Source organism: Echiichthys vipera (assembly GCF_963691815.1).
Source record: "Echiichthys vipera genome assembly, chromosome: 12".
In the NCBI taxonomy this organism is placed as follows: Eukaryota; Metazoa; Chordata; class Actinopteri; order Perciformes; family Trachinidae; genus Echiichthys; species Echiichthys vipera.
This window is the reverse complement of record NC_139837.1, coordinates 2,582,981-2,605,783: the sequence shown is the minus strand read 5'-3', so window position 1 is coordinate 2,605,783 and position 22,803 is coordinate 2,582,981. Positions and strand designations below refer to the sequence as shown.

At 51.0% G+C, this 22,803-nt stretch overlaps 1 protein-coding gene across 1 annotated transcript in view; it reads right to left on the bottom strand.

Moving 5' to 3' along the window:
* The window catches only part of myt1lb (myelin transcription factor 1-like, b), a gene marked incomplete at both ends in the record, with an annotated part of 77,364 nt that overhangs the window by 12,668 nt on the left and 41,893 nt on the right, over positions 1-22,803 (bottom strand). Inside the window, 10 exons of the mRNA XM_083924723.1 lie at positions 1,542-1,625; positions 1,758-1,820; positions 2,495-2,563; positions 4,041-4,103; positions 6,368-6,489; positions 10,101-10,328; positions 13,377-13,663; positions 14,132-14,358; positions 15,972-16,079; positions 18,755-18,845. Of these exons, the coding sequence (XP_083780849.1) occupies positions 1,542-1,625; positions 1,758-1,820; positions 2,495-2,563; positions 4,041-4,103; positions 6,368-6,489; positions 10,101-10,328; positions 13,377-13,663; positions 14,132-14,358; positions 15,972-16,079; positions 18,755-18,845 (1,342 nt within the window). The remainder of the gene's footprint in view (positions 1-1,541; positions 1,626-1,757; positions 1,821-2,494; positions 2,564-4,040; positions 4,104-6,367; positions 6,490-10,100; positions 10,329-13,376; positions 13,664-14,131; positions 14,359-15,971; positions 16,080-18,754; positions 18,846-22,803) is intronic.

Sequence of the window (22,803 nt, the reverse complement as noted above, 5' to 3'; positions counted from 1 at the left end):
GATTCAGGAAGAGTCTAATCAATCTCTCCCCTCACCTGTGCGTCTCCGCGGGCTCACCGGAGACCGCAGAAGCTCCACTCTCTAAACTGCTACGACCTTTTGCTCTTCTGAAGTTTCTCCTGCACCGTCAGATTCTGGGTTGAAACTTTACGCTCACGCCGCACTCGTCCTGTCAGAGACTTTATTCCTGATTTATTCCTGTGTGTTGTTGTTGTTGGGGTAGAAGGAGGAACACTCTTACACACTCACACTGTCCTTCCGCACCGGGCCAAAACAGGTTTTGCTGCTAAAGCATAGTGCGTTTGACCAGTGTGAGAGCAACTTCTCCGCGTCTAGCTGCGGCCAACTTGCCGTCCAAGGCCCGTTTGGGAGAGGTGGACTTTAGTAAAGCACGTTTGCACATGTACGAGCACGAGCGTGCGCACGTGTACGAGCACGAGGCCTACGGCGGCTCTGAGGTCATTTCCTGTGCGCCTGTTGGGACGTAGAAAAAAGAAGGAGGGACCATGCGCGGACATTTCAAACAATGGCGGTGAAAGGTTCACGTTGGTGTGATGCGGAGGTGGAGTGTTTACTGCAGATTTGGTCGATGAAAAGATTCAAAAACAGTCGACAAGACGCACAAAAACTCCGAGGTCTACGGAAAGATCTGGAAACAAAGCCACGCATCGCCATGACGTCATCAATGCGTGTGACGTGTTACGGCGTGATGACGTATAGGCAGCAAGAAGCATTCTCCGAGGCCCAGGTAGTGTGAGTACAAACGGGCCTGGAGGGGGGGACAAGGACCCTAAAGCACGGGGCACGGGACGGAGGCACAGTGGGAGGGCGCCCTTAGTCAGGGCTGCCCAACCCTGCTTCTGGAGCCACTGTCCTGCATGTTTGAGGTTTCTCTCTGCTCCAACACGCCTGAGTCTAATCATGTGCTCGTTATCAAGCAGCTGAAGCTTGTGACAGGTTTGAAAATCGTTACCTGCAGATGAAAATTAGCCTGCATGACTAAATCTGACCCGTTTACATGCGTGACTGTGTTGCTCTTGTTAATTAATGTGTGAAATCTAAAATCCAAATCCTGCATAATAAGCACTTTGCTCTTTTGTTCCCCGTCTTACTTGCATCATTTTAAAAGAAAAGTAAAGTTATATGTTGTTTTTTGAGATTTAATGTCCCACCAAGCTTTATTTCATATAGATCTGTTTCCTCATGGACGACTGAGACGTATGCGTATGACTGTATGTGCATGTCATGTATTAATTATGTGTGCTCTGGTGCTTTTGCATGCATTTACTCATCATTTTTGCTCACAGGTGGAAACTGTGTATACTTTGGACTGTACCACTACCTCTGCATGAACCATGGGGTCCCTGCCTATAAGCTTCTCTAGCTTCCTTTTCCTTCTACCCAATTAACTTTGTAAATACCAACTTTATTATGTTTGAAGTGGTGTTTGTGAATAAACTCAAGTGAAGAAGAAGAATGTACAGTGTGCAGCAGGAGTAGGAAAGGAGACAGAAGACGGATGATGGGTGTCTGCACTGTACCTGATGGGCTCCTGGTCCTCCTTGTTCTCTTTACTGTGGATGATCTTTATCCCACTTTTCCTGGCCCGCGGACACCCTGAGAGACTGCAGACGGATGACAGTGTTACAGTGTTGAAGCATACAGTGTGTGTGTGTGTGTGAGGGACACAGAGAGCAGAGTGTGTGTGAGACAGGAAAGAGAGGAAATGGTTCATTCGTGCACAGAGGGCGTCGTACCTTCTGTGTGAGGCGTAGTTGCCAGTGATATGTCCCGAACCATCGCACCCTGGTGTCGGGCACCTGGGGCAGAAAACACAGAAAGGGCTCAGGGCCTACAGCAAAAGTGAGGACCCCGCGGATAAAGCACTGCAGCCCGCGTCGAGCATTTCATTCATAGTTATGTAAGATAAGAAAAGACTTTATCGTCCGTCTGCGCGGAAAATTCTACATAAAGACACGAGACAACAGCATTAAAAGCATAAACAGCCATAAATGAATTCACTGTGGTTGTAATTAGACAATCTGTCGGGCACTCGGTCCAAATAACGCCATGAAATCAACCTGTTTACGTAAAGAAGAAGTTCGTGAAAACGTCAAAAATTAAAAAAATGTGAGGACTTTTACAGAAACGAACTAACTCTAAAATAGACCTGAGTCCAGACGCAGGAGCTGCTGTGGACGAGGGCGTCCGCGGCAGCAAAACGCACTGAGTTCATATAAAAAACATCTTTATCGCTGAAATCAAGTTTCCATGTCTCTTCTGAGCCGCGTAGGATTTCTCTGTGTGCTGTGCTTTACGTTACCTCCTGTAAAAGTGCATGTTTGCACCAACACTGATGCGTTTGACCTCGGCAGAGTGAGCGACACACACACACACATCACACACACATCACACATAACACATCACGCACATCACATACACCACACACACCACACACACCACACATACATCAGGGAATCATCTCACGCCTTACTTGAGCTCTTGCGCGTTGTTGGCCAGCATACTTCGGATGCTCTTATCAGCTAAAGGACAACCTGAGAGACTGAAAGAGACACCAACATTAGTTACATCAGAGGACACACACACACACACACACACACACACACACGTATACAAACACGCACACACGGACACACACACACACACACAGACACACACACACACACGGACACACACACCTGAGAGACTGAGAGATATACCAACATTAGTTACATCAGAGGACACACAGACACACACACACACACACACACACACACACACACACACACACACACACACACACACACACACAAGCACACACACACACATATAAAAGCACACACAAACACACACACACAAAACTTCAACCAGAAAATGCAAAAAAAAGCCATGATGCAAGAGCAGGGAGCTGATTTAAATCTGAGTTTTTGTTCCAAGGACACGTTGTTGTCATGCGTGGTGAGTCCAGCACCAGGTGAGTCCTGCACCGTGGTGAGTCCCGCACCGTGGTGAGTCCCGCACCGTGGTGAGTCCAGCACCGCGGTGAGTGCACCGTGGTGAGTCCCGCACCGTGTTGAGTCCCGCACCGTGGTGAGTCCTGCACCGCGGTGAAACCTGCATCGCGGTGAGTCATGCACCGTGGTGAGTCCCGCACCGTGGTGAGTCCCGCACAGTGGTGAGTCCCGCACCGTGGTGAGTCCCGCACCGTGGTGAGTCCCGTACCGTGGTGAGTCTCGCACCGTGGTGAGTCCTGCACCGTGGTGAGTCTCGCACCGTGGTGAGTCCTGCACCGCGGTGAGTCTCGCACCGTGGTGAGTCTCGCACCGTGGTGAGTCCTGCACCGTGGTGAGTCTCGCACCGTGGTGAGTCCTGCACCGTGGTGAGTCCCGCACCGTGGTGAGTCACGCACCGCGGTGAGTCCCGCACCGTGGTGAGTCATGCACCGTGGTGAGTCCTGCACCGTGGTGAGTCATGCACCGTGGTGAGTCCCGCACCGTGGTGAGCCCCGCACCATGGTGAGTCCTGCACCGTGTTCAAACAGCGTCGGGTGAATAAAAAAGCACTGAATTAACACACCGGGCTGTTTTCAAAGAAGTTGGCTGGAATCGGGAGCTTGTTCAGGGGGAATCTCACGTACGCGCGGCCACGTCAGCCTCCAGACTGATACCACTCGGTCCTTGCAGACTCAATAATTCTGCTTAAGTCTTCTTACTCTGAACGGTAAATGCTTAGTCCGCATTGCACTGTGGGAAGGGCCTGGAGGACTGAATAACATCAGCTTAGAAGGCTTTAAACCCGGCCCGCGGAGGAATCATTTCATCCCAGGGTTTAGCTTCAAAATGAGCATGTATCCAATCTTTAATTCATTAAGTCCTTCCGTGCATTTCATGATACCCTCGTTTCAAGATGGCCGACAGCAAAGGGGCTAACAGACAGGAGGACACACTCTGCGTACGGGTGTGTGACAGCATAGTCGAGGTAAGCTGAAAACAATAAAGAGCAGTAGACTCAGAATCCACCAGGAGAAGAGGAAGTCACACCTTCGATGTGAGGAGAAATTGCTCGTCAAGTGACCACTTCCATCACACCCCGGTGTGGGACATCTGCCGTTGGAAGAATAGACAGATTTATAAGCCCAAAGGGAAGATGGAGAAAAAGTGACAATTACAGAAAAAAGAGGGGGAGGGGGGGTTGTTTCTGATTGTTGGTTTTCATTGTTTCCAGTTTAGCTTCACTGTCTGTGTAAAGCGTAAGATCAGCTACACTTGGTATGGGGCGGTACGGACAGCTGGCGTCTTATAAGCATAAAGCATCAAAAGAGGGAATGAAGGCATCAGTGAAAGAGATGATTACGGACAAATGAATGAAGTGGGAGAGCAAGCCGGCAGCGCAGGATGGGGGGGTGGGAAGGGAGAGAGGAAGGGAGGTGGTTCTCCGAGGTGAACTAGAGCGAGGAGAAGGATGGGAACTCTGAGCGTGAGTGGGGTCAGGTGAGAGGGAGGAGCGGGGTCAGGTGAGAGGGAGGTGTGGAGTCAGGTGAGAGGGAGGTGCGGGGTCAGGTGAGAGGGAGGTCAGGGATCAGGTGAGAGGGAGGAGGGAGGAGCGGGGTCAGGTGAGAGGGGGGAGCGGGGTCAGGTGAGAGGGAGGAGCGGGGTCAGGTGAGAGGGAGGAGAGGGAGGAGTGGGGTCAGGTGAGAGGGAGGAGCGGGGTCAGGTGAGAGGGAGGTCAGGGGTCAGGTGAGAGGGAGGAGGGAGGAGCGGGGTCAGGTGAGAGGGGGGAGCGGGGTCAGGTGAGAGGGAGGAGCGGGGTCAGGTGAGAGGGAGGAGAGGGAGGAGTGGGGTCAGGTGAGAGGGAGGAGCGGGGTCAGGTGAGAGGGAGGAGTGGGGTCAGGTGAGAGGGAGGAGTGGGGTCAGGTGAGAGGGAGGAGCGGGGTCAGGTGAGAGGGAGGGGTGGGGTCAGGTGAGAGGGGGCAGTGGGGTCAGGTGAGAGGGAGGAGCGGGGTCAGGTGAGAGGGAGGAGTGGGGTCAGGTGAGAGGGAGGAGCGGGGTCAGGTGAGAGGGAGGAGAGGGGTCAGGTGAGAGGGAGGAGTGGGGTCAGGTGAGAGGGAGGAGAGGGGTCAGGTGAGAGGGAGGAGAGGGGTCAGGTGAGAGGGAGGAGTGGGAGGTGTGGGGTCAGGTGAGAGGGGGGAGAGGGGTCAGGTGAGAGGAAGGAGAGGGGTAAGGTGAGAGGGAGGTGAGAGGGAGGAGTGGGGTCAGGTGAGAGGGAGGTGTGGGGTAAGGTGAGAGGGGGGAGCGGGGTCAGGAGAGAGGGAGGAGAGGGGGGAGAGGGGTCAGGTGAGAGAGAGGAGTGGGGTCAGGTGAGCGGGAGGAGCGGGGTCAGGTGAGAGGGAGGAGAGGGGTCAGGTGAGAGGGAGGAGCGGGGTCAGGTGAGAGGGAGGAGAGGGGTAAGGTGAGAGGGAGGAGTGGGGTCAGGTGAGAGGGAGGTCAGGTGAGAGGGAGGAGCGGGGTCAGGTGAGAGGGAGGAGCGGGGTCAGGTGAGAGGGGGGAGCGGGGTCAGGTGAGAGGGAGGAGTGGGGTCAGGTGAGAGGGAGGTCAGGTGAGAGGGAGGAGTGGGGTCAGGTGAGAGGGGGGAGTGGGGTCAGGTGAGAGGGAGGAGCGGGGTCAGGTGAGAGGGAGGAGTGGGGTCAGGTGAGAGGGGGGAGTGGGGTCAGGTGAGAGGGAGGAGAGGGGTCAGGTGAGAGTGAGGAGCAGGTGAGAGGGGGTGTGGGGTCAGGTGAGGGAGCAGTGGGGTCAGGTGAGAGGGAGGAGTGGGGTCAGGTGAGAGGGAGGAGTGGGGTCATGTGAGAGGGAGGAGAGGGGTCAGGTGAGAGTGAGGAGCAGGTGAGAGGGGGTGTGGGGTCAGGTGAGGGAGCAGTGGGGTCAGGTGAGAGGGAGGAGTGGGGTCAGGTGAGAGGGAGGAGTGGGGTCATGTGAGAGGGAGGAGAGGGGTCAGGTGAGAGGGGGGAGCGGGGTCAGGTGAGAGGGAGGAGTGGGGTCAGGTGAGAGGGAGGAGAGGGAGGAGTGGGGTCAGGTGAGAGGGAGGAGTGGGGTCAGCTGAGAGGGAGGAGCGGGGTCAGGTGAGAGGGAGGAGCGGGGTCAGGTGAGAGGGAGGTCAGGTGAGAGGGAGGAGCGGGGTCAGGTGAGAGGGAGGAGAGGGGTCAGGTGAGAGGGAGGAGAGGGAGGAGTGGGGTCAGGTGAGAGGGAGGAGTGGGGTCAGGTGAGAGGGGGGAGTGGGGTCAGGTGAGAGGGAGGAGTGGGGTCAGGTGAGAGGGAGGAGTGGGGTCAGGTGAGAGGGGTCAGGTGAGAGGGGGGAGAGGGAGCGCTCTTACGTGATCAGGTCCTTCTTACTCTCCTTGCACTGGACGTACTTGGGCTTGGGGCTGGGCATGTTCACGTCCGTGGTGTAGGAGCGGTCCTCCAGGAGGTCGTGGAAGGGGTCCAGGTCGTCCGTCTGAGGGAGGCAGAGGGGGGAGGGGGAGGGGAGACCAACAAAAGTTAACAGACATCTCGACTGTTTTTGTAGAGGTCTATATCTAAACAACTGTATATATATATAATATCTATATATAGATATTATATATGTACATATAACAACTGTGGGGTCTGTTAAAAAAAGATAAAGGTAAAAAACATTGTTTGTTATTATTATTTATTGCCCAAGGAAGTGAAAAATGCTAAGACATTTTCTATTATTTTTATTTTAAGTGAGGAAATTAAAGGGTTAATATCACACATACACACACACACACACGCACACACACACACACACACGCACGAACACGCACGCACGCACGCACACACACACACACGCACACAGGCACACACACACACAGGCACACACACACGCATGCACGCACACACACACACGCACACACACCCGCGTTAGTACACACTCACGCACACACACGCACACACACACACACACACGTACACACTCACGCACACACGCACACACACACGCACACGCACACACCTGTCAGACTTGTCAATCTGATGCTAATGATTGAGCCTGTGTGACTGCTGAGCCTCTCCTGTCAGTCAGTTATGAGTCAGTGCCAAATGAACAGTGTGTGTGTGTGTGTGTGTGTGTGTGTGTGTGCATACGTGTGTGTGTGCGATGGCTCACTGGTGGGCTTGTGCGTGCTCGTGAAGCGTTCTTTTAAAGCGTGCGGGAACAGAGCATTCAGGGATGGTTATGGTGGATGGTTGGATGTGTGTAATGCAGCGCTCGGGCAGTAGATGGCACTGCGGCGCCGCGTCAGACCGCTGCTGGCTGTGTTACGTGAGGCTGTGCTTTGTCTGCAGTGCATGCAGCCGGGGCACGACGGCTGTTGATGCAAATCCTCTTTCCTTTCTTCCGTGCTCGCAGTGTATGTACAGTAATGCCCGCGAAGAGACAGGTCCAGAAACAGCCCAAATTACCCGGCGCTCAAGCTGTCTCGCAGTGTGTGATGCTGGGTCAGCCGGCGAGCTTCTCCAATTAAAGGGAGCGCGGGCTGAGAGAGGCGGACAGGAGGGAGAACCACACACGCATACGTACACAGAGCAGAGTGCAGTGTTGGGATGGAACTTGCATATACACGCAGACACACTCCCACAGAGACACGGGTGCAGACACACACTCAAATGAATATTCACAACTCGCACGCGCGCACCAACGGGGGCACATGTACCGCACACGCATGCGCCTGCACACACCGACGGGGGCGCGCACAGCAGCGGTGCATTGATTTCCAGCGGTTCTTTGATGAGACGAGCTATTCCGATTCCCTCCCAAGGTGCTACTTTGCATAATTCATTTTTGGAGAAGAGCGAAATGTAAAAAACAGAAAGCGTGATACAAACAGAGCGGATGCCTCTGCGCATGGCAACGCTGGCATCAATTAGCATGCAGATTCATTAGGTTTCCCTCCAAACTCCCTGATATGACTTTCTAATGATTCAAAGGGCGAATGAGTCGGGAGGTGAGACGCCTAGAAGACAACCGCAGAGCAACGCAAATGTTGGACTTGGAGACACCGGGTTGAATCAACGGCTCGGAGGGGAATGATTTGGGCTGAGACACAATGAACAGTCTGCGTCAAACATGCCGACTGTGCTATCGTAGGGGATACAATGATCGTTGTTTTTAATCGCAGATCTCGATACTAACACAGTCAGGGGATGGCGGTGAATTTCCATGATCGGAGTAATCGTGAACATTCTCACGAGCGACTCTACAAAACGAGCGACTTGTCCGGCAATCACCTACCCTCACCTGTGGTCATGAAAGCTGGGTCAGGACCCAAAGAACCAGGTCGCGTGTACAAAGGTCTGAAATGTGTTTCCTCAGGAGGGGGTCTGGAGTCTCCCTTAGAGAGAGGGGGAGAAGTTCAGCATCCGTGAGGAACTCGGAGTAGAGCCGCTGCTCCTTTGCGTTGAAAGGAGCCAGTTGAGGTGGTTCAGGATCATCTGGTAAGGATGAACCCTGGGCGCCTCCCTAGGGAGGTGTTCCAGGCACGTCCAGCTGGGAGGAGGCCTCGGGGAAGACCCAGGACCAGGTGGAGAGATTAGATCTCCACACTGGCCTGGGAACGCCTCAGGATCCCCCAGTTAGAGCTGGTTAATGTGGCCTGGGAAAGGGAAGTTTGGGGTCCCCTGCTAAAGCTGCTGCCCCCGCGACCCGACCCCGGATAAGAGGCTGAAGATGAGATGAGATGAGATGAGACTTGTCCGGTGAATCGACAGCAGATTACTTCGGTTTTTACTGTAACATTAATACCAAAGCTCTGGTGGTACCCAAGCTCTCTCTGGGGGTACCCAAGCTCTCTCTGGTGGTACCCAAGCTCTCTCTGGTGGTACCCAAGCTCTCTCTGGGGGTACCCAAGCTCTCTCTGGGGGTACCCAAGCTCTCTCTGGGGGTACCCAAACTCTCTCTGGGGGTACCCAAGCTCTCTCTGGTGGTACCCAAGCTCTCTCTGGTGGTACTCAAGCTCTCTCTGGTGGTACCCAAGCTCTCTCTGGGGGTACCCAAGCTCTCTCTGGTGGTACCCAAGCTCTCTCTGGTGGCACCCAAGCTCTCTCTGGGGGTACCCAAACTCTCTCTGGGGGTACCCAAGCTCTCTTTGACGTAATCTCCAAAATAAAAAATGGAAACATTAATGACTAAATTCATATAATAGTGAGAAAAAACTTAAACCTTTAGGATTTGAGAACCACAGATGAAGTCTATTAAAAGCAGTAGAAAGTCAAAGCGTTTGTTGCACGCGCTGTACAACGAACATCGCTGTGTATGTTTTTACCAAGCAGCAGCTGACAGCCTGTGTGCGTGAAGGGCTTCTCTGCGATCGCCGCAAGTTCGTTCTGCTGCGATTTATTAGGGCATCTTTAATCAGGGGACCTCAGGTTTTACGATGACCGTATTTGTTTCTCACTGTAAAGGATGTGTGTCATATGTCGGATGCAATAAAAACATTACTCTAGGTTCCTAACGTGTTATGTTACAGTGATTCTGGTGTTTCAGAGACATTATAAGAGTTTTAAAGCGGTTTTCTTTTGTAATCTTAAAATGCTCCTAATAAACATATGGCACTAAAATGTAAAAACAAAACCACCCGATGTTGGAACTTAATATTCAATTCTCATATATTTCTGACAAAAGTCTGCACATCATTTTATTCGGTCCAAATAAAACGATGTGCAGAGCCTCCTGCCCGTCATCGCAGCTCTGTTTCACGTGCGCTGCTCATGCTGCGTTCAAGTGCAATGGGAAGTCCGAAGACTGACAATGTAGGATATTTAAAGACATCACTGAGACATCACACTTTCTGACACTTCAGGGACCAAAGGATTAAATGATTAAGTGAAAATAATCAGCAGTTGAATCAATAATGAAAATAATCGTCACGTCCAAAACCACAAACCATCATTTACTTCTGCTTTAACATCAGCATCACACTGATCTGTCATTTGTTTGTAACATCTCTTCATCACTCGTCATCATCATCATCATGTCGTCTGAGCAGCTTCTTAGCTAAATACATCCTCACTGCAAAAACGATACACACCGGAGACGTCATTTACCTCTTTCTCGTCCTCGTCTATGTGTTTTATCTTGGTGTAGTCTACAGGCAGGTCCCAGCAGTCGGCGGCGTCCCCCATGCCGTAGCAGCGGGAGCCCAGCAGGGCGGCTTGCCTCTGGGGGGACATGGGCTCCAGAGGGGTGAGCACCGAGTCCCCTCCGCCGCTGCACAGACGCTTGCTCATGCTCAGGTCCAGCGTGCCGTTCTCATCGACGTCTAACCCCGGACTCTGGAAAGTGGATGAGGATGTGGATGTGTGTGCGTGTGTGTGTGGGGAGTAAAGTCAGGTATGTGGAAGAGGAGCGTGTGTGCGTGTTGCGTATTTTCAGTGGGATGATTATGAGGCAGGGATAGAGAGAAGGGGATAAAAGAGAGGGAGAGTTTCTGATTACACAGCAGTCAAACATTCATATTCCAGGATCAGAGCGCGGCACAACAGCAGCTGAATCCACCCTGAATACTAAAGAAGAACATGAGAAGTGCTGCTGTTCCTCAAGTGATGCGATGAGATGGATCGAGAGCACCTGCGGCTGAAACACCCGAAACAATATTACGCTTTATTCTTTGTGTCCGCGTAGGACGAAACAGAAGACAGACACTTGGGTGTACAGTAACGCTGCAGTGTGACGCTCATACGAGGGTCAAAAGAAGACGAGGTCGTCAGTGCTCAAGGACGAGCATCCCCCTGTGAACCACCACCCCCCCGTTCTTTCTCTCTCTCTCTTCCCTCCCATCCCTCTATGGTCTCGTCCGTGAGCCTAATGTGAGAGGACATCGCAGCGGGGCAGGGGCCGAGGGTTAGGGGTGGGCAAGGGAGCAGTGACGAGCAGCGGTGGCTGGAGCTCGACTGCCGCAATCCCAAAAATAGAGCAGAACCGTTCTGTGTTCTGGGACAAAGTGGGCCACATCCAACAAGACCGACTGCTCACTAAAGCATCGCTTTGCCTCCCGAGCGGAGGTCTGTATCTGTACATCTATGCACACATGCTATGCCGCACTATGCCTTTTGTTTAATCTATATCTGGGACGTGTGTGTGCCGAGAGTCCCGCTCCCCAGAGGCTTCCGCTCTGTTTTGGTAGGCGTGTGCGTGCGTTTGTGTCCTTGCTCTCGTTATTATCGTTCTCTCCCGACTCCCCTTTCTCATCTCCCCTCTTCTCCGCGCTCCCTTCGCCCCCTTTCATGAGAAGGAAAGCCCGTCCTAATGCTGATTCCAGCCGACAGTGTCCCTCGGGGTGGATTCTCCTGGTGTCTGGAGCCAAAACCTCTGTGACGCACAGTGACTCGAACGAGGGGTGAGGGGGGTGAAAGATTTAGGACTGGGCATGAATACTGCAAGAACCGTGGCCAAGGACGTCCAAAGGCTGCGGAGACGATATCTCACTATGAATAATAAAAGGGTCGGGGTCGTGTAAGTCAAACAGCTGATGAGGCGCTAAATACAAAGACAGGGTTCACACTTTTTTTAAGATTTAATGTTCCAGGACATTTCACGGACTTTGGTCCAGAGGTTTCTTCACAATACAGGACAGCACTTACTCAGAAACAGTGGTATGTTCATCGGTGGGCCTAGTTCTGACACGTTTGCTGTTGAGCAAGGCACCGAACCCCCAACTGCTCTGGGTGCCGGTCACTGGCAGCCCCCTTGCTCTGACATCTCTCCATTAATTGTGTGTGTGTGTGTGTGTGTGTGTGACATGAAAAATAATAATAATAGAGTGAAAATTGAATTTCCCCATTGCGGGACAAATAAAGGACTTCTTCTTCTTCTTCTCTTGCGTCCGCCTCTCCTCACCTTCTGCACTGTGGCATTTGGAAACCCCCCCGCCGCTCTCTCCGTCTTCCCTTTCAATTCTATCTCCCTCGCTCTCATTCTCCGGCTGTCTCTGCTGTCGACATTAGCATTAAGCCCGCATTAGCCCTCCGCTGTGTGAGCTCGTCCCGGCCTCCATTTCCCAGCTCCAGCATCTGGGCCACAGATAAAACACTGGCGCCTTATCTGCTCGGAGACGACACGCCAGGCTCACGCCGTGTCAAACGCACTTCGTCGTCCTGCTCCTATCTGATCCCCAGACGGCAAAATAAAAAAAAAACCTGCCCCGCTGAGCCCTGAGTGTAAGACACAGCCCTGGATCTTTGATGGAATGTGTGTGTGAGAGTGTGTGTGAGAGTGTGTGTGTGTGTGTGTGTGTGAGTGTGTGTGTGTGTGTGTGCGCGCAGATGAGATCTCCCTATCTTTGTCACTTCTCACTGCCAGCATTAGCATTACGGAGGAAGCACAGAGATGATCTGTCAGTGGAGTTTGTTGCGACTCCACAGTGAATGTAGAGTCATGCGAGGCTGCCGTGCTAACTCAGGGGACGTCTGTTACTCCTGCTCATTTAAGCCGAGACACTACGGACAACGTAGTCACGCACGGGTCGATGTGAGGTATCTTCCTTCTTTCAGACGAGTGGAAACACGTCCAAAATACACGTTTAGGTGTTCATTTTACTACACTTTGTCTGTTTTGGTCTGTAATCGTTATACAAAGAATATTTGTCTTAATGTATGTTATCAACTGGGGAACCTTCATGGCGATATCTCTAAGGTCGCACTCACACTGTCCTTCCGGGCCAAAACAGGTTTTACGGGTAAAGTCTAGTTCCTTTGACCAGTGTGAGTGCAACTGTACCGTGCCTAGCTGCGGCCAGCTGGCCGTCCACGGCCCGTTTGGGAGAGGTGGGCTTTTGTAAATGCATGTTTGCACATGTACGAGCGTGCGCACGTGTACGAGCACGAGGCCTACGGCGGTTCTGAGGTCATTTCCTGTGCGCCTGTTGGGACGTAGAAAAAAGAAGGAGGGAACATGCGCGGACATTTCAAACAATGGCGGTGAAAGGTTCACGTTGGTGTGATGCGGAGGTGGAGTGTTTACTGCAGATTTGGTCGATGAAAAGATTCAAAAACAGTCGACAAGACGCACAAAAACTCTGAGGTCTACGGAAAGATCTGGAAACAAAGCCACGCATCGCCATGACGTCATCAATGCGTGTGACGTGTTACGGCGTGATGACGTATAGGCAGCAAGAAGCATTCGCCGAGGCAGAACAGAGTCGCCAAGCACACACACACACACACACAGATATACGGTATGTATAAATCTTATTCCCCTGTAGTGTCTTCTCTTAGAGTGTTCTGCTTAACCAACTCATCAGAATACACCTGCGGACGTCACCTTTGTTTACCTTCTCCGCACAGAATCTACGATATGACGTGACGGCTCCTCAGCCCTCTTACCTGCGAGCACAGGTCCTGGGGCTTCCCCCCCATGCCGTGGGGCATCTCCCTGCAGCGCGTAGACAGATTGAGGATGGCCGTGGCCGCCATGTGGGCCGCCTCCATGTCGTGACTGTAGTCGAAGCTGCTCTTGCTGCAAGTGCTGCTGGCGCTGCTGCCCCCGCCCCCTCTGCCTCCTCCCGCGCCCCCTCCGCCGCCTCCACAGCTCAGGCTACTGCTGCTACTGCTGGGCGCGTAGGTGCTGGTGGTGCTGCTGGCCGAGCTGGAGTTCTTGCAGTAACGTTTGGCTGTTGGTCAAAGATAAGAGGTTCAGAATTAAATGAGGGCTTAATGCATTCTGATAAACACTTAGATGCACAGACACGACCTATACATGCAATTAATGGAGAGATGTTAGAGCGAGGGGGCTGCCAGTGACCCGGCGCCCCGAGCAGTTGGGGGTTCGGTGCCTTACTCAAAAGCACCTCGGCAGTGCCCAGGAGATGAACTGGCACCTCTCCAGCCACCAGTCCATGCTCCATAAATGGTTCAAACAGTGACTTGAACCAGCGACCCTACGGTAGCCAGCCAAGTCACCTATGGACTGAGCTACTGCCGCCCCCAAAACAATATGTTGTGACCCTGAAATGTTTATGCGTGATACAACGCAAAGGAATCTTTAAATAATCGTGTGTGTGCACAACAGTAAGTTAGCACCGACATGAAAAGGTTGACGTGGGAGTGTCTGCTGGACATAAACCCTGACACACCCTTACCGTCATATCCTTTCGGGGAGGCGTCTCTTTGTCCGTGAACCTTGGGTGCGATGGCCCGTTTCCCGTACACGTGGTGGTTGTTACTTCCGTCGAAGGCGCTGTAGTCGAAGCTGGTCTTGGAGTACTTCTCCAGCTCCTTGGCCAGGTTGGAGCGGGGCGTGCTGGTGGAAACATTGTTCTTGTAACCATACTGTGGATAGTCCAGTTGTTTGACAAAGCACATAGGCCTGGAAAATAAATGACGAGGGGGTGGAAGTTGGACTGAGGCATTCAATATTGCCCAGGGGGAGGAGAGGAAACTTGGGGTTTGGTTAGAAAAATGGGCAGAAGCAAGGGAATGGGTTATGGTAATTATCCAGGATTAGTATATGGGAGGGGGGGGGGGGGGGGTGCTGGTAGATGGTAAGGCTGGGGTGGCTTAGGGTGCAGGGCATCCCTTTGATTTACCACGGTATGGATGTTTTCTTCCTCTGGCTTTACAAAAAAAATACCCCTGTTTTTCATGCCTAGTCAATAAAAAACGGTCAAAATTGAATTTCCACGTTCCTTTTATTACACTTGCACACTCCTGATGTGCTTTTATCATCTGATACGCGTTTATATCCTCAATCTGAGACCGGGGAAGAAATGAAATGTAAGATCATATGCTGCTGATGTTCAGTTGGATTTAAATATCAAATTCCCAATCACTTGTGACTTTTCATCACAGCGTTTTCATGACTATCAAAGAAACGCTCATTCAAAAAAAAGCTCTGCCTTCGCCGTGATGAATGAGGCCAATTTTGCTCCAATCTAATAAAGCCGTTTGCTTTCAATGGTGAGCACGGAAGTGAACGTGCAGCCTCTTGGAAGTATTCTCCGGGGACAGGAGAACATAAACATAAAACAAAAGGGGAGACTTAACATCTCAATAGCTCCGGAGAGAAAAGCCGCACACAAAACATGACTGAGACACACTTCGAGTAGTCAGAACATCTTCACACACAATATACATTTCACTGCCACTATCAGACGTTTAAGGGCGCACTCACACTGTCCTTCCGCACCGCCCAAAACCGGTTTTTCAGCTAAAGCCTAGTGTGTTTGCCCAGTGTGAGTGCAACCGCTCCGCGCATAACTGCAGCCAGGTGGCCGTCCACGCCCCTTTGAGAGAGGTGGGCTTTTGTAGAGCGCGTTTGCACATGTACGAGCATGAGCGCGGGCACGTGTATGAGCACGAGCACGATGCCTACGACGGTTCTGAGGTTATTTCCTGTGCGCCTGTTGGGACGTAGAAAAAAGAAGGAGGGACCATGCGCGGACATTTCAAACAATGGCGGTGAAAGGTTCACGTTGGTGTGATGCGGAGGTGGAGTGTTTACTGCAGATTTGGTCGATGAAAACATTCAAAAACAAGAAGCATTCGCCGAGGAATTACGAAAGGAACGGGTCTTCTTGGTAAAGGTGACGCTCTTTTCGGTGCCGTTGCTTCCTGGTTTATTACTATTCACGTCTCAAAAGCCACCGGCGCGGAATGGGGAGCATGCGCAGACGAGAAACCAGACAGTAATCCGAGGACGTTGCGAATTATTGAGGTACTGAAGGAGTTCTCTAGGTCTTTTACCCGGGCTATGAGAACCCCGATTTAACCTGGGGTACAGTGTTTACCTGGGTATGCCCTTAACCCCGACTGAATCGAGCGATAGCATTCACAATGGGTTCCGCATGGATTGAATATGCACTACAAGATGACAATGGTTGTAGACTGAAATGTAACTATACTATGTGATTTCCATCCTACATTTTGGCCAACTCAACTTCATCATACGTGATGTACATGAAAGTGAAGAGTGAATACTACCTTAAGACTCGGTCCGAGGCCTGGTTGGACTTGGGGCCGTCGCAGCCCTGGTGCTTCTCGTGGGCTTTGGCCAGCTTCTCCGCCGCAGCGATGGGACACCCTGACAAACTGAAAGGAAAAAAGCGACTAAAGTTGCATATTGGAAGTTGCAGCTGAGGCTTATTTTGTTAGGTGAAAATATATTGACTGCACATGTTTGGCTTGTGCACATCAGCTACTCAAGTCCAATGTTTAGCAGTTTGAAAAATGATTTGTTTAAAATTTAAAATCATACCCTGGAAATCCAGACTCACTGTGCTCTGCAGCTGCCTCTGGGTACTCTGTTTGAGCTCATCATCTATGTCAGGAAATCCCAATTCACTACTCATGTCATTCTATCTGTTATGGGCGGGACTAAACAATGTCGACACAAAACGTTTTTTTTTCGGGTCAAGCCTAGTGCGTTTGACCAGTGTGAGTGCAACCGCTCCGCGCATAACTGCGGCCAGCTGGCCGTCCACGGCCCGCCTGAGAGAGGTGGGCTTTTGTAGAGCGCGTTTGCACATATACGAGCACGAGCGTGCGCACGTGTACGAGCACGAGCGTGCGCACGTGCACGAGCACAAGCGTGCACACGTGCACGAGCATGCACACGTGTACGAGCACGAACACGAGGCCTACGGCGGTTCTGACGTAATTTATGTGCGTCTGGTCGAACTCGTCTGAGATGATTTTACACTGATTTTACACCGGAATTTCGCTTTAAGTCAGGAACGTCTATTGACGCTGACGCTGCCAGAGCCTACGTCTGGACGGATGTGGGTCTGGATTTCCAAGCTAACAAAATCATTCATCATCACAACATTTCACTTTTAAATCAATAACACAGTTGGGAACAGCTTGCATGTTTCTGAGACGGCATATGTCTCAGAATAAGTATTTCCTTATGAACAAATGCACGTAAAAATATGCATTTATTTCCTTCAAACATATGCAGACACACACACACACACACACACACACACACACACAGAGAGAGACACACACACTCGGGATCTAACCCTGCAGTATGTTCCGACAGCATTTACGGCTGTAAAACTTTCTCTTGACAACTAACAACTGACCGAATGTGACAAAAGTTTATGTTGTCATCCTTAACCCCTATTATTCTCCATCCAGTCTGTCACCTGTAGTGTGCCGGGCCGCGGTGAAAAGATTATCTTTGACAATGGCCTGAAGCCAGCATGGAGTTGTGTTCATGAGCACCTGTCATCCAATGTGCATGACTGTGTGCAGGTGTAACACACTGAGTATCAGGTTGGAAGTGCACGCTACTATATGGAGGTTTATATCACCGCTTTCTAGTAAAAGCGAAAGTTTACTGAGCGCGTCCAAGTGCGTGCCTGTTCTGCGCAGAAGCCGTGTCACTGAGCACAGTGTGCAGGCATTCTGGTCCTCCCAGGTCTGCACCTTTCCTGTCACCCTGGCTGAGTGGCAGAAAGGTGCTAATGGCTGCTGCTACGCCCGACTCCCTGAGCATCTGCTGTGGGTGACACTCCTCTTTCACTGTCACCTCGCCCCGTCTGACAGCACCGGCAACAGCACCCTGCTATTTCAGTTTCTCCCCCCAAACCTGCACCTGATAGATGCCACTTTTTTTGTGCCATGAGCTGATAAATGATTTATGCCACTGAAGGTGTGAATTGCTGCATTGTAATCAGTCTCAGTTAAACCCTGGAATGGTTGAAAGTAGCTGAACTACTTGAATAATCAATCCCGGCTGCCAGAATGAAATGTTGGCATTGTACGTTTCTGAAACCCACAGATGTACCGGAACCTGTTCTCAATTCCCTGCTCGTCACATACCGACACTTAGGTCGCACTCGCACTGTCCTTCTGTACCGTGCTCACACAGGTTTTACAGGTAAAGCGTAGTTCGTTTGACCAGTGTGAGTGCAACCGCTCCGTGTCTAGCTGCGGCCAGCTTGCCGTCCACGGCCCGTTTGAGAGAGGTGGGCTTTAGTAAAGCACGTTTGCACATGTACGAGCACGAGCGTGCGCACGTGTACATGCACGAGGCCTACGGCGGTTCTGAGGTCATTTCCTGTGCGCCTGTTGGGACATAGAAAAAAGAAGGAGGGACCATGCGCGGACATTTCAAACAATGGCGGCGAAAGGTTCACGTTGGTGTGATGCGGAGGTGGAGTGTTTACTGCAGATTTGGTCGATGAAAAGATTCAAAAACAGTCGACAAGACGCACAAAAACTCCGAGGTCTACGGAAAGATCTGGAAACAAAGCCACGCATCGCCATGACCTGACCATCCAGCCTGGTGCGCGTACAGTGTGACCCGACCATCCAGCCTGGTGCGTGTACAGTGTGACCCGACCATCCAGCCTGGTGCGCGTACAGTGTGCCCCGACCATCCAGCCTGGTGCGCGTACAGTGTGACCCGACCATCCAGCCTGGTGCGCGTACAGCATGACCCGACCATCCAGCCTGGTGCGTCTAATACAGATGCTAAAGGACGTCAAACGTGTTTCATATGAACGTTTCTACGGTTTGCAGAAACGTAAGATGCCAACACTTTTTTCTCCCTGCCGACTGGGCTGTAATTGTTCTCTTTCACCCAACATTATAAGAAAACACGTTATCCACACACAGAAAGAATGGGTTTAACAATAAGTAAACAAAAGAAATTGAACATGGAAAAAATAAGTTTTCAAACAAAAAAAGTCCCACGGTGAACAAAGTATGGTGCAACATGGACAGTGCCAGTTGCGTACGGGCAAGCTGTCACTTACCTTCTGTGGGAGTTTCTGTTGCTATTGACATGGCCACGTCCCGTGCAGCCAGGCGTAGGACACTTAAGAACATTCTCATACATAGCCACGACTTCACGCAGACAGGAGATAGGAGTGAAAGACAGGGAAGGTTAGGAGCCCCTTACAATCACGCATGAGCTCTATTAGTGTGTTAGGAGCTTGGCATTATAAACATCATTAAGAAATGAGCCCGCGTGAACCCAAATGACCTCTTCTTCATTTTAATGAACACTAGTTTGAGAGGGCAGACAAGGTTTCGCGCCATATTGCTTCCACTTATCTAGCCTTTCAAATTAGTATTCATGGAATAGGGACAGTCATGAATAAAAAGATGTCATTTGAGTTTACCGGGACAAAGCCGGCAAGAGACAGAGATGGAGGGAGAGCATGCAGAGAGCGGAGCAACCGACAGCCAGCAATCATGCAAAACACAAGCCTTAAAATCAATGACAGAGGCAGACACATGGCATACGGCTCCTTGATAGAGTGTGCTTTGTTATCATCCGTACGTTGTTATGGGGGAGAGTGCAGTCTTCAATACCATTTACCATTAAAACAGTCCATAACTGTCTCGGGTCCCCTCGGCAACCAGCCAATTAGATTAATGATCTATGGATGTCCGAGAAGAGCCGTCGGAGCTCTGCAGGTGCGGGCGCGGGCGCGGGGAAAGGATGGTCTCAAAATCAGTGGCACGCAGGGCCAAACCCCACCGGCACCGGCTTCATCATTATCACCCCCGTAAACTTTAACCCCTCATCATCCTCCTTCCCTCACATACTAATTGGTGTTCGCTGCAGGTAATTGGACAAAGCCTGCCACCTCAACACGCCACAAGCCGATAAATTATGCATATCCCAGTTTTGCCCTGCCCTCTGCAAAGTCACAGATAGGATGGCGAGGAATGAAAAGCCCTTGGCCTGATTCAGTGGACACAGATATAACTATAGGGATGCTGAGGAAACAGGGACGCGTACAGGAGGCAGTGTAGCTCCACATGCCGTGCGTGCCACAAAGGTAATTCACTTTAAAGACAAAAACAAAGACTCCCGTGTGAGCTCATTATCTATTTTAGCATTTTACAGCAAAGAGGCACAAGCAAGAGCAAACAGGAATGGCAATGAATGAATTTGAGATATAATTTAATCGCCATTTTTCACGTTTCCCAAGGAACAGTCTGGTGGCGTTGTGTGATTTCCCAATTAAACGAAGCCGCCCCATTAATAAAACATTGTCCATTCAGTGCCGCAAATGTGTTAATGGGGTGAGAGAGAGACTTGAGCGTAGAGGAATCCTCCCCACAGGCCGCTGCATGTGTGACATGCACTCATCTTTACCTTTAAAGTGGCGATGCAAGGAGTCTGCATGAGACTATTGACCACGTATTGACAGAAACCTCATGACAGGTCGCTACAAAGGCAGAAGGGGCTCAGTGGGAGAGCAGCCCCCAATCATCAATCGGAAGGATCGGATCCCTTGCCCCTGCAGTCGACATGAAGTGTCCTTGGGCGAGATACTGAACCCCAAATGAGCATAAATGTTTATTTGATCAGCAGGTGGCGCCTTGTCTGAGAGCCTTGGCCACCACTGAATATGTGCTTGAAAGGGGTAAAAGGTGCCTCTAGTGTAAGGGTATGTTTTTCTCCGTTATTAAAAAGTTTTCCGTCCCCAAGGCCTCGACTCCTAAATCTCTGCGTCCACATGAAACCAGGTGCACCGACTCCAAACGCTGTAGTACCCATGCCAGGCCTGGAGGTGGCGCTGTAACTGCCACAGAAATACACCAACAACGGAGAAGAAGAGACGGGGAGACGCTGTGGAGAATCCAAACACCGGAGAGTTTCTCTCCAAATCCTCCTCCATCCTAGAGACAAACGTGTCCCTGGTCCTGGTCTTAGTGGAGACTTTGGTGCTGTTCTGGACTCTGATGCACCCATCACTCTGCAGTTAGTGTCCTCACTGAGCAGAGGGTGCTGCTGGGAGCCCCTTCACTCTGCAGTTAGTGTCCTCACTGAGCAGAGGGGGCTGCTGGGAGCCCCTTCACTCTGCAGTTAGTGTCCTCACTGAGCAGAGGGGGCTGCTGGGAGCCCCTTCCCCGTCCCAAAGCACTCCCAGGCGCCACTTTCTCACTACATTTAGACTTTTCACAGCTTCTTAGAACTGGATTTAGAAACAGAGCCTAGAACAGTTTAGCTCCTTATTCAGAGCATCAGGGAAAAGGGAGAAATCTGTGCTGGGCCTCATTCAGTCCCATGCATGTGGCTCAGAGTCCAGTTCACTAAACAGTCTCTGGGTCCGTCTCTGTCCTCTCACGCAGCAGCACTGTTGTTGTTGTGTGACGCCGCGGCGTTAGAGGTCGGAGGTGGGGCCATGACGCCGTCCTTTAACAAAGTCTTAGCTTTCACCGTCCAGACAACAACGCCATGGGGGGTGTTTTTAAAAATCTTCCCACTCTGGGACCCGTTTTCAGGCTCCGATAACGCCGGCTCGGTGTGGGATGGTTGGCCAAAACGATACTAATGTTATGCGGTTACAGGAAAACGCATCTCCGTGTGGACGGGCCCTACATCGCTTCGAGTGGACGCCAAAGCTAAAGAAGCGCTCTATAAATACATTCCCTTCACAGGCCTGATAATGCAGAGACCTAACAATAACTCAAGCTACCTAAAGCAGGTCATATTTTTACTGCAACACAATTGTGTGTGTGTGTGTGTGTGTGTGTGTGTGTGTGTGTGTGTGTGTGTGTGTGTGTGTGTGTGTGTGTGTGTGCTTCATTTTGAAGTCAGGGAAGAAGGGCTGAAGATTATGCCCCAAAGATCAAGAAGAGAACTCTCTGAGACCCGAAGCACCCCGTGCAGCATTAGCCGTATCATTTCCCCAAAACGTCAGACCGATCAACACGAGTGAGCAACAGGAGCAGGAACAGGGACATCATATTCCAAAATCTCCAGTGACAATCAATTCGAGCCCTTTCCAAATTCCATTTTGGGGCTTTTGATCGCAGTCAAGGTCGGCCGCTGTGAGTCATTTCACATCTCTGGGAGGCGAGTACGTCTCAGGTTAGGGACCTGTGTGTGAGCGGCGCTCCGCAGAACAAGAATCATCAGTGACACTGCTGGTCTTTACAAGCCCGGCTTTAATGGTAACTAATTTCTTTGCCATTATTAAAGCCCTCTTTTATTTTGATCGCAGACGGGGTCATGACAGATCATAACGGTGATTTGCACGCCGCAGTTAATGAAACGTGTAAATGGGCTTTTATTGAGAAGTTTGCACGAGGTGAATGAGACTAAATAGCCGGGGTGAAATCTCGAAAAGGGAAAACTCTCTATTCATTCAAGGCTAATGTTTATTGCCATTTGACTTGATCCGTGACTTAGAGATATGATAAAGCCTTTCTATTCAACAGGATGTAATTGAGCGAGGAATACAAATAGATGAATGGGGTTTGCGGCCGGGATGACTGAGGCACGCTCAGTCTCATCAAGGTCTGCGAGCATTTTTGTGGAAAAATAAACAGGTGAGACTCAATTAATATCTACCCAGTATTAATATAATAATACTGTATTATGCCATTATAATAAGTAGATAATATACACACATTCACACATTCTACCTCTGCTTTCACACCACCACGCAGCAATCGCCCTGACAACCACCTGCCTTGAAGAGCCAAAAGCAATGCATTTTTAAAAGTGGCTCCTGCTGCCGGGTGGTTAAAGCCAGGAGCTCACAATGAACTGTGAACTCTGGAGGGCAAAGTATCAGTGCGCGTTCAAGTAGGCGGCAACCACTACATACTGGAATGACTGGCGGCGGGGAGTTGCCGTTTGGCGGTGTGAAAGCCCCCTAAGGTTGTCAGGATAGCAGTATTTTGAACTTTGATGCAATACAACTGTATTTCTTAGAAAATGATACTCGATACCTTTTTCAATACCGTGGCAAAATGAAAAGTCCATGGTAGACTCCTTTTTCAAATTGACGACCTGCACACAGAGCTGGTACAGGGGATGTCACTGAACACACACCAA